General features: G+C 41.3%; 1 protein-coding gene across 1 annotated transcript in view; it reads right to left on the reverse strand.

Moving 5' to 3' along the window:
* Positions 1–12,817, reverse strand: part of SH3BP5 (SH3 domain binding protein 5) — an 83,077-nt gene that overhangs the window by 38,055 nt on the left and 32,205 nt on the right. Inside the window, exon 3 of the mRNA XM_077491489.1 lies at positions 12,140–12,268. Within this exon, the coding sequence (XP_077347615.1) occupies positions 12,140–12,268 (129 nt within the window). The remainder of the gene's footprint in view (positions 1–12,139; positions 12,269–12,817) is intronic.

Below are 12,817 nucleotides of genomic sequence, written 5' to 3' on the forward strand. Positions count from 1 at the left end.
TTGGTTGGAAGGCTGCACAAGGGTTTATGGGGGGGGGGGGGGGGGGGAGTTGGTACATGTGTTCTGTACGGTATGTGTTGAAAAACTGTTAATAAACACTAATTTACAAAAAAAAGAATTGGTGAACTGCAATTTAATACATTTTTACTTTTGGTTTATTACCGCTTTAAAAAAAGAAAACGAATGCAGCCACCACACCTAAAGAATGTTAAACTGTAATACATTACATTTTGGGATTTAGATACACGTGAAACATTGCTTAGCATCCATGGATGACTATTTTATAACAAGGTTTAAAAGCACTTTATGTAGGAGTGCTATTTTGTAGTGGAAGCAGCATTAGCAAGCAGCTAAAATTTTTCTACAAGTGTTTCCAGGCATTGATCTAATATATCTTGGGAAAGAGCTTCCGGGTGGGGCACATATTATCTTTGTGGTGGTTGTACTTTCCTGTTAAGCTAGCTAATTTCTCAATATATTGCAATAAATGACCCCTTTATAAATCAATACAGTTTACCCTTTTCATTGACTTGTGTCTAAATTACATACCGCCACTGTGGTCCCTTTCCACACATAATTCAATAAAAAGTGGTTCTGGCCATAGCCTTTGCTTGGATTGAAGCAAATTTGCTTTCATACATAATGAATCACTACTGAGTTAGAAATTGATTATTACTCTTACGGAAATATTTAGCTTTATTTAGTTGCTAAAGACTGCCTGTGAGGCCTCAAAGGACCAATAAACCGACAGACAACATATTAAAACAAAAAACAGTCAGTCTTTTATTTGTTATTGATTTATACTTCAGACACGAAATGTTTAATCCATTACCAGGATAAATACTGATCCCTACTCAAATCAATATCTGCACAAAGCGGAACCAAATTTCGGTATCGACATTGTTAACAACAATTCATATACAACGCATAGCTGCACATTGGAAAATGGGTGCTTCATATATAAAAACCACTTTTTTTTCTAAATTCCAGCTCCCCTATGCACCAATATAGCAGTCATGTACTTTTTTTTTTGCAAAAATATCAAAGTTTTCCATTAAATCTATAGTCACCTACTTTTCTTGTCCTAATCCCCGTTTTCCAGACATTTCCATTAGTAATGTGTTCTTCATGATTAGACTTTAGGTCATGACACAGGAAGGAATTGACCAGCTAACCTAATTAGCACCCACCCTGCATCATCCACCCTAATTACCCTCCCACTCCCAAGTGCACATTTTTAAAATTAAATGCAATCGGTGATCACCCTTACTCACTAAATACACAGACGGTGTAGTGTATGGCCAATCTTTATACACCTAAAATTACTAGTTGCAGCACACTAAACACAGAAGCAAAACACACATTTTGTCTTGTGAAAAAAAAAAAATACGGAGGGGCAAATGCTGCAAAACGCACAGTAAAAAACATACAATCCACAAAATGCCAATATCAGTGGTGGCACATGCATTGTGGGTGCAGGGGCACCGCCCCCCATCCATGCACCCGGCCCCTTTTAGTACACCGGACGCATGGCTTCCCATGGCGGGTGGTACTTTTAGAAGCCCCTGATTAGAGCCAGAGGCTCTAATAGGCTTCAAAATAGGGTGGGCTTGGGGAGCAGAGAGTGCACCCGATCCTACCCAATTGTGCGACGATAGCGAATCCATTTTCGCCATTTTCACACTAACCTTCCTCCCCACCAATCGGGAGGCAGGGCGTCAGACCAGTTTCCCGATTGGCCAAAGCACCAGGCCACCCTGTTGGATGCCCTGTGCTAAGGAAGACCAGCGGAGGTCGCCCCCGCTCTGGTGCACTTGGAGTTGCTGCCTGGTGGCAAGTGCCAGCCAGGGGTTCTGTCAGAGCCACGCGAGGGGGGGGGATTGGGGGTGCTGCCAGAGCCGTGAGCCCTAAGAGGGAGGGGGGGGTCGATGGGCACAAGTGGCTGCATTTGACGAGGGAAAAGTGGCTGCAATTAATGGGCACAGTGAGGCTGCAATTAATGGGGGGGGGTCGGTATTTTTCAGTTTGTTTGCGCTGCGCCCCCCCCCCCAAAAAAAAAAATTTTGAGCACCAGCTGCCACTGGCCAAAATGTCCCATTAACCACATGTAGTGGATCCAACTGAAATCAACAGGCTTCCCTATGTGCGTCACAGGAAAAACGAGGCACAAAATGTGCACTCCCACTATGCTAGATGTGAATGGGGCCTGAAAGTGTGATTGGTGTGATAACACAAGAATAATTAGACTCCATTTACATCTGTGCATTTCCTTGCATTTCAGAAATGCGCTGCACCAAAAATCGCAGTAAAAAAAACGTACCAAGCTCCTTTCTAAAAAAAAAAAAAAAAAAAAAAAGTACTGAAGCTTCTTTGGGGGCGATTGCTGTGTGTAGGGCAGCCCATTCAGGTGGATGACTATGTGTGATGAGTGAAAATGCTCCAAAACACCTACCCAAACCCCCACGCAAAAATTTTTTACATAAAAAGGGAGTTCCCGCTATGCAGAGTTGTGAACGGGGCTTGACAGCTGAGTGTTTCAGTCCATTCCCTCCTATGTACTTGTATAAAAGATGGCCATACACTATGCAATCTGCTTGTGTATTTAGTGAGAAGGGTGATCACTGATTGATTGCATTTCATTAAAAAAACATGCACCTGGGAGTAGGTGGGTGGATGATGCAGGGTATGTGCTAATGAGGTCAGCTGATCAACTCCTTCCTACGTCATGACCTAAAGTCTGATTAGGAAGAAGACATTACTAATGGAAACATTGATTAGGATAAGAAAAATAAGTGACTGATATTTTTGCAAAAAAAGTACAAGAATGCTGTATTGGTGCATAGGGGAGCTGGAATTTAGAAGGGAAAAAAAACAAAACACACGTGTACAAAAGTTGAACCAATACCCTTGACAAATCTAGACTTCCATTTATAAAAGCACTAAAAGACACAGGATACCATTTTACATTTTGTGTGCAGTCGGAATATCCCTGGAATCTCTGGTCTGAAAAGACTTATCTAAAAAAATGTTATAACTATATACCATAGATTAAGCAGAGAACGTCATAGCTGAAGGAAATGCCACACTCATTATCAAATACTTGTTTGATAGTTAAATAATGACTGTGCCAGCACCTTTTCCTACAGCCATAGCGGATTCCACATCAACAGGCATTTATTTCAACCACGTAAATAACCAATTTCAAGGTGCAAGTTAGTATGTGGGTTAATTTTATCATCTTTATGTGGGTGTGGGAATGACATACTTGCAACAACTAAGGAATTTGTAGCACCTCTAATGACAGATTTGGGATTCATGTAATTTCAATAATTCAGTAATAATAGAGGTAGTGGAACCTTATGGAAAATTCTGTCGGAAATGCTGTTTGAAAATCTATTTTTTTCTATGATAGCCACAAGAGGGGAAATGGTTTTAGCTAATTTTTCCAAGTTTTTTTTTACAATATGTAAAACCCTGCGTTACCCTGTCACATTTCCATCTCACCATACATTTTATTTTGATTGTACAGTTCTGGAAATGAGATATTTGGCATGCTACGGTGCAGTATATAGGAAATGCCTATAAATCATCATGTATATAAGGCCTAAAGATTCTAAAGTGGAACTAAACCCATAGATTTAATGGTTTCTTAAAACAGTTAAGTTTAAAGGTATTACGGTTTTATGTTTACTAGTGTTCTTATGTTGACTCTCAACATCAAATGGCTGTTATAGCTGATCAAATGTGCAGTACCCCCGTCAACTGCAGATAAAACATAGTCTAAGGCCGGGTTCACACCGCTGCGATGCGGGAACGCCGCGAATCCGCGGCGTTTTCCCGCATCGCACACCTCCCGCCGGCAGTTCACACTGCCCTATGCGGACGGCTGGGAGTGTCAATGTTATGTTAATGACACCCCCAGATCCGTCGGCAAATCGCAGTGCGATCTGCCGACTCGCACAGGAATCGGATCGCATGGTGTGAACCCCCATGCGATCCGATTCTGTTGCGGACCCAAAAAAGGGTCCCGTGCGAGTTTGCTGCGGGACCGCTGCGAGTTCAGCCATACTATCTGTATGGCTGAACTCGCAGCGCTACGGAGATCGGATGTGATTTGCTGTGCGAATCACATCCGGATCTCCCCCCGCAGCGGTGTGAACCGGGCCTTAATCTCTGGGGAACCAACCCTTATTAGGTTTTGCTATACATACGGCAGAATGTACACATGTTTACCATCACTGCTAATAAGCACTTTTCCCTTTGTAAAATATGTACATATTATTAAAATATTATTGTAAAGGAAATTATTTAGCTATATAGTTGTATAAATGGGTGCCAATTATGGCCAAGTATTTAAAGTGGTTGTAAACCCTCATATATACCCTGTGAAGCGAACAGCCTCAGATGATACACAGAGATTAAACAAATCCTCCTACGTGGGTTTTACTTGTTTATCTGCTGTCTTCTTCTACATCCTTTAAAAGTGCAGATTGTGTGAAAAATCTTTCTTCATCTGTCAGGAGCACAGAGGAGGGGGCAGAGAGATTGGAGTTACAGCATGTGATAGCTGATTGGAGGAAAGGAACACACCCCCTTTACACAGCAGAGCTCTGTTCCAAATAGACAAGCTCCCCCACCACAAATTTATCTCAGGTGTCTGGAAAACTTCTCATGAGGTGTCTGGAAAACTTCTCATGAGTAAGTCATGCTGATAACACAGAAAATAAGCACCAGACAACACATAGAGATTTGAAGATAGATAAGTAAACACTGCAGATATATGTAATTTGCTCAGATTCCATGACTGAGTTTTACAACCACTTTAAAAAACTATGTCAATTATTAGCACAGGTGGGTTTCTTAGTGGGGGGGTTACCATAGACTTCCTAGAGTACAACAAAAGGATTACTGAATGGGAAATATGTAGGAAAAGGTCTCTACTCACAATTACATTATCTTAAAGTTCCCCAAATATAATCAATCAATACTAATGAAGGGAAGAAAAGAAACCAATTCTTTGATTCAGAACACGAAAATGCGATAATGCTGAAAATAAGCTATTCTCCATAATGTTACATTACAGTTTCAAACATGTATTTGAAAAAAAAAAAAAAAGACAGTTGCTACAGGGAACAGTTCCAGTTTTCATGGCACCCCTTGTAACTAGAAAATGCATTTCCTGGAGAAAATGCATGGGAATGCTGAATAGCATCAAAACTGCCCCATCACGATGCCACCATCAAAACTGCCCCCTTCAAAATTTCCCCATCATATTCCTCTATTGTAAATCAGTACATGATGTGTCTGTGCTCTCTCCTGGGCTCTGTGATCTGAGATGCTCCAGCCGCCTCCCCCCACTGCCCATCACTCTGTATTGGTAACCATGGAAACAAAAAACAGACAACAAAAGCCTGGATGCCTTAATTTAACCACTTCAATACAGGGCACTTAAACACCTTCCTGCCCAGACCAATTTTCAGCTTTCAGCGCTGTCGCACTTTGAATGACAATTGCGCGGTCATGCTACACTATACCCAAATTAAAATTTTTAAATTTTTTTCCCCACAAATATAGCTTTCTTTTGGTCGCATTTGATCACCTCTATGGTTTATATTTTTTGCTAAACAAATAAAAAAATACCGAAAATTTTGAAAAAAAATGTTTTTTTTTGTTTCAGTTTCAAAACTTTGTAAATAAGTACGTTTTCTCCTTCACTGATGGGCACCGATGAGGTGGCACCAATGAAGTGGCACTGATGAGGTGGCGTTTATGGACACTGATATGTGGCACTTATAGGCGGCACTGATAGGCGGCACTGATGGGCACTGATGAGGTGGCGTTTATGGACACTGATATGTGGCACTGATAGGCGGCACTGATGGGCACCGATGAGGTGGCGTTTATGGACACTGATAGGCGGCACTGATGGGCACCGATGAGGTGGCGTTTATGGACACTGATATGTGGCACTGATAGGCGGCACTGATGGGCACCGATGAGGTGGCGTTTATGGACACTGATATGTGGCACTGATGGGCGACACGGATAGGCAGCACAGATGGGCACGGATAGGCGGCACGGATGGGCACTGATAGGCGGCACGGATGGGCACTGATAGGCGGCACGGATGGGCACTGATAGGCGGCACGGATGGGCACTGATAGGCGGCACGGATGGGCACTGATAGGCGGCACGGATGGGCACTGATAGGCGGCACGGATGGGCACTGATAGGCGGCATTGTATTGTTTTATACTGTACTAATGGATGCCAATCAGTGCCAAATAATGCATGCCAATCAGTGATGCTAATTGTGGGCACTGATTGGCATCCATTGTGGGCACTGACTGAAATCCCTGGTGGTCTAGGGTGGCCTTGTGCTGGGTATCCCTGGTGGCGTCCCTGGTGGTCCAGTGTGGGCATCCTCGGGGGGGGGCAGACGCGAGTGAGGAAAGCCGATCACCGGCTCTTCCTATTTACACTGATCAGCCGTGATTGGACACGGCTGATCACGTGGTAAAGAGTCTCCGTTGGAAACTTTTTACCGAGATCGTAATTGCGGGGTGTCAGAGTGACACCCCGCAACAACGATCGCCGCGAGGCACGCCCCCGGGGGTGCGCAGTGGCTCAAAATCCTGATCACGTCATATGACGTCCGGTCAGGATTTTGAAACCACTTTGCCGCCGTGCTTTTGTTATAGGGCGGGCGGCAAGTGGTTAATTAAATTTTCTGAAATGATCACTAAACTTAAACAGCTTTTTCACAAAAGCTGTAAAAGATGTCAAACTGAAAAGATATAGCCAGATAGCTGAATATTTTGTGAACATTTTAAAGTTTGTTTGGCGTCTGTGGGTGAAAGTATGAAGGAGCTGAAACTTTGGTAGCGGAAGAAGATTTTAAGGATTTTAAGCATGCTCTCATTGACTTCAATTTTAAAAAAAGTGTTAAAAAGCTTAACCACTTGCCGCCCGCCCTATAGACGAATGACGGCTGCAAAGTGGTTTCAAAACCCTGACTGGGCGTCATATGACGTCCTCAGGATTTTGAGCCGCTGCGCGCCCCCGGGGGCGTGCATCGCGGCGATCGTTGTTGCGGGGTGTCACCCTGACACCCCGCAACTACGATCTTGGTAAAGAGTCTCCAACGGAGACTCTTTACCATGTGATCAGCCGTGTCCAATCACGGCTGATCACAGTGTAAATAGGAAGTGCCGTTGATCGGCTGCTCCTCTGACGGGGGGGGGTCTGTGCTGATCGATTATCAGCGCAGCTCCAAAACCCCCCCGCCCCCGAGGATATCCACTCTGGAGCACCAGGGACGCCACCAGACCACCAGGGATGCCCATCTGTGCCGCCTATCCATGCCCATCTGTGCCAGCTATCAGTGCCAATCCGTGTCGCCCATCAGTACCACCTATCAGTGCCACGTAACATTTTTTTTCAGAATTTTCCATCTTTTTTTATTTGTTTAGCAAAAAATAAAAAATAAACTGTAGAGGTGATCAAATACCACCAAAAGAAAGCTCTATCTGTGGGAAAAAATTATAAAAATTTCATTTGGATACAGTGAAGCATGACCGCGCAATTGTCATTCAAATTGCGACAGCGCTGAAAGCTCAAAATTGGTCTGGGCAGGAAGGTGTTTAAGTGCCTGGTATTGAGGTGGTTAAATATATTTTAAAAAGTAGAAATAGTAGAAAAAAAGTTGAAGTCACATCATCAGCTGAAAGAGCCGAACATTTTAAAAGTTGAATGGCTTTAATAGCTTAAAGTATGCAGAGCCAAAAAACATAAGGAATAATAATAAAATGATGATGATTAATAAATAAAAAAAAAACAACAACAATAGTGGGACTGCTAAAGCATTCCCACTAATTGATAAATAAACAAATAACAACAATAGTCCCACTAATAATAATAAAAATATGATTAATAAAAACGAACAATAGTGGGACTGCTGAAGCAGTCCCACTAATCAATTTGAGCTCAGGTTCACATTGAGCTGCAGGAATGAAGTTGTGCAAGTTCAGCTGAATTTGCACGATTTTACTCCCGTATGTCAGTCCCGATTTTGGCCGCAATTTCAGGGACATCTGTGCAGGTTTCTGCACAGATGTCAATGTAAACCGCAGCCCGAAATTGCAAAAAGTAGTACAAAATTTCTTTTTGAAATCAATGCGGCGCCGCAAATGCAGTGCCGCACCAATTAGGGTGATGCCATTGCCGGCAATTGCCACCGATTTGACATGTCAAATCGTACCGAACGTGAACCAGGGCTTAATGTATTTTCTATTAATGCTCTATGATTAGAACTATTCCAGCTTCACCTTAATGTCTCTTGTGGATGTTTGAAAAAGGAAGAAGATAGGAGGCTAAAAATACAGTCAGGAATGTGCTGCATTAAAATGAATCTTGCGCCTGATTAGACATCTCTCACACTCCCTCCTCTCAGCTACAGTGTCAGGTTTGGATTTCTGCAGTGTTAAGATTCTTAAATCTTTACCAACACATTCAGCACAAGATAAAAAAATAAAATAAAGCAAAGCAGATGCAGATAAAGAAAGCATCACTGCGCTTTTCTTTGTGACTGTAAAACAGGTAAGCTTTACGTAGTAAAGACTGCTCCAGTTGCACAGAAATGAACAATGAAGAAAAAAAAAAAAAAAACACACAAGTTCCACACATTCTCCATCGTTATAGTTAATGCAGAAGACAAACAAACAAATAATTCTTCTTAACCCGGTCAATAGTATTCCGCCAATGAATCATAAGTCGCTATTGCTGGGAGATTCCATTACTAGTACTAGAAGTCATTGATCATAGGGGATGGCTATTGCTCAAAAGTATAGAACTATATATTTGAAGTGGTGATGAGGGTTTAGCTCTACTTTAAAAACTATGAAACACCAGTTAATGGCGCCCCACGGTGAAATAAACCTTAAATAAACATAACACATAAAATAAAGGCTGGTTATTCTACCTGCAATACCAAAAAGTACAGACAAACATCATACATGCCTTTGAAATTACTCGTTGGGGTTTTATTATTGATTTCTGTTGAAGTACAACCGGCTACAAGTGTCTACAATGCCACAAAAGTATGATGTAGTTTATTTTCCTCTTAATTGTTTAGGGAGGCCAGATGTCAATGACATCATTCCTCATTACAAGCGAGGAGGATGTAGATCACAATAGGTGGGAAAAAAATAAAATGAAATGGGTTCTAGGTGGACATGACACATTGAAACAAAACCTAAATCAGAAAGGGGCATGGGCACAGTGGTCACATAATGATCAAATGATACGGTTATGGCTACCAGTTTCAACAAGATTAGATCCGTCAGGTCTCAGAAATCTATATAGACAGAAATTTCTAGCTACTCAAACTCTAATTATTTAGCCTCACCACAAACATAATGCCCTTCCCATAAACCTACCAGAGATAGAAGCCAGGAAAAACCTTTTAGACCCATTTCACACTGGGGCCGCGCCGCTTTACCGTCATTTTAGCGGTGCTTTTTGGCTGCTTTTAACCTCCACTAGCGGCCTCTGTTGCAGCGCTGGCGAAGCACTTTGGAGGCGCTTCGGCAGCGCTGCCCATTCACTTCAAAGGGCAGGGGGTTTTAGGAGCGGTGTATACACCGCTCCCAAACCGCCCCAAAGATGCTGCTTGCAGGACTTTTTTTCCGGTCCTGCAAGCACACTGCCCCAGCGTAGAACAGATACAGAATGACCTACATTTTGGAAAAGCTCTTCCAAGCATTGCATCAATAAAAATGCAGACAGAGGCATCTATAGCAACAGCTGGCTTATATCAGTGCATGGACTGTGTTTTCTATGCTTTCTCAAGCCAGCAAATAACTCAGAATTAATTTTTTTTGATATGTCCACTAGTTCATGTACAAGTGGCCCATGGAAGTCCAAGTAGTTTCTAGCACTAGCATAGTCTTGTACCCATCTAGCTCAAGGAGAAGCAAAGAAAACTGAAGTGAATGTTCTGTGGATCTGCTGATTCTGGTCCAAAATACAAAATTGTTATGGTTTTCATGTGAGCAAGATTATACATATTCTGACATCATCAGGATTCATATAGTGGATAATAAAAATGTCTACACACCCCTGTTAAAATGTCAGGTTTCTGTGATGTAAAAAATAAATAAAAAAATCAGACAAAGATAAACCATTTCAGAACTTTTTCCACCTTTAAATGTGACCTATAAACTGTACAACTCAGATGAAGTTGGAGAGAAATAAAAAATTAAAAAACAAAAATAAAATAACATGGTTGCATACATGTGCATCCCCCAAAACTAATACTTTGTTGAAGCACCTTTTGATTTTATTACAGCACTCGTTTTGGGTATGAGTCTATCAGCTTGGCACATCTTCACTTGGCAATGTTTGCCCACTCTTTGCAAAAACACTCCAAATCTGTCAGATTGAAAGGGTATCTCCTGTGCACAGTCCTCTTCAGATCACCCCACAGATTTTCAATCAGATTCAGTTCTGGGCTCTGGCTGGGCCATTCCAAACCTTTAATCTTCTTCTGGTAAAGCCATTCCATTGTTGATTTAAATGTATGCTTTGGGTCGTTGTCATGCTGAAAGATTTAGTTTCTCTTCATGTTGAGCTTTCAAGTAGAAGCCTGAAGGTTTTGTGCCAATATTGACTTGTATTTGGAACTGTTCATAATTCCCTCTACCTTGACTAAGGTCCCTGTTCCAGCTGAAGAGAAACAGCCCCAAAGCATGATGCAGCCACCACCTTGCTTCACTGTGGGCATGGTGTTCTTTTGGTGATGTGCAGTGTTTTTGTGCCAAACATATTTTTTGGAATTATGGCCAAAAAGTTCAACCTTGGTTTCATCAGACCACAACACATTTTCCCACATGCTTTTGGGAGACTTCACATGCGTTTTTCCAAAATTTAGTCGGTCTTAGATGTTTTCCTTTGTAAGAAAAGGCTTCGGTCTTGCCTCCTTACCCCAAACATATGAAGAATACGGGAGATTGTTGTCACATGTTCCACGTAGCCAGTACTTGCCAGATATTCTGCAGCTCCTTTAATGTTGCTGTAGGCCTCCTGGCAGTCTCCCCGACCATTTTTTTTTTGAGTTTTCATCAATTTTGGAGCAACCTCCAGTTCTTGGTAAGCTCACTGTAGTGCTATATTTTCTCGACTTGATGAGGACTGTCTTCACTGTGTTCCATGGTACATCTATAATGCCTTGGAAATTCTTTTGTACCCTTCTCCTGACTGATACCTTTTAACACGAAGATTCCTCTGATGCTTTATAAGCTCTCTGCGGACCATGGCCTTTACTGTAGGATGCGACTAAGAAAATGTCAGGAAAGACCTACTAGAACAGCTTAACTTTATTTGGGGTTAATCAGAGGCGCTTTAAAACGATGACAGTTTTGTACTGACTCCTATTTAACATGAGTTTGAATGTGATTGCTTAATTCTACAGCCACAGTTATAAGAGGGTGTGTACTTATGAAACCACATTATTTTTACTTCCTCCAAAAAAAGATTTCAGTTTGTTCTTCAATTGAGTTGTACAGTTTATAGGTCACATTAATGGTGGAAAAAGTTCTGAAATTTTTTATCTTTGTCTTTTTTTTTTTTTACATCACAGAAACCTGACATTTTAACAGGGGTGTGACTTTTATATTCACTGTATTTCATATACAGTTACAAATGCAAAGAGAAAGTGATTTCAGCTCTAAACATTTCCTTTCACTCCAGTTTTTTTCTCCGACATCAATAATTACCATAAAGATCCCAAAATGACAAACTAAACTGTATTTCCACCAAGGCTACCAAATCCCCCAACAAGATCACTGCAACCATTTACAGCTTTTTTTGAAGCCCAAGGAATAGGGAGATGTGATGTCAAAGACACAATTTAAACAATCTGGAATTCATCATTTCAGTTGCACCTTAACAGAGCTGACACACCTTTTCAAGGATAATCTGCGGGGTTAAAAGTTTACAAATGTTCTAGAACTGCCCAAAGGCATCTATTCAGTAGTTCTGTGCATGCCCAGCGAGACATAAAATAATAATCTCTATACTCTATGGAGCATTCAGCTTTGTGTGGTTTACAGGAGTATAAAGTGCTGCCAAAAACAAAATACCTGTCTGGCCACTTTTCTGGCTTCCCAGTATGGTTTGGAATCTTCCACAGATTTTCCAATTTTCTTTACCATCTCATCCAACCTCAGTGTAGCTTCTGTCAGCACAGAGCGGAATTTCTGCCGGGCCTCCTGAAATACATATAAACATATGAAGGAAGGAAGAAAATTAGATTTTCCTTCCTGTGAAAATGATACCTTATGTTAACAAGACAATACTGCAAATGAGCATTAGATAGGGAGTGAAAACATAGCTTCCAACTGTTAACAATAATTTTTTGTTGAAAATCAGGATTTGAAGAGAGGAATAAAAAAAAATTACACCACGTCCCAATTACAAAATACAGAAAGAGGGAGGGGCTATAGGTCACAAACCTCGGGGACTTTAAAAGGTGTCTTGTATTATAAATAGTAGTACAACAGTAGCATATTTGGTAATATACAAAAAAGTTTTTTGTTATTCAATATTGATACAAAAAAAAAATGCAAAAAAACACGAATACATAAAAACAGCATTGTATTTCAAAAATCTGTTGTTACATTGGGAAACATTTGCACACAGATACTACCACTTTCTCAACATGTTTCGCTCAGCAGAGCTTCTTCAGGAGGTATTGTATGTGGAGACTGTTGAGCAACAGAGAAAATCCAATGAACATTTGATATTTAGATTCATGTAGA

This window comes from Lithobates pipiens, unplaced genomic scaffold, assembly GCF_037356315.1.
Source record: "Lithobates pipiens isolate NorthernLeopardFrog02 unplaced genomic scaffold, aLitPip1_a1.2 Scaffold_19, whole genome shotgun sequence".
NCBI classification, from domain to species: Eukaryota; Metazoa; Chordata; class Amphibia; order Anura; family Ranidae; genus Lithobates; species Lithobates pipiens.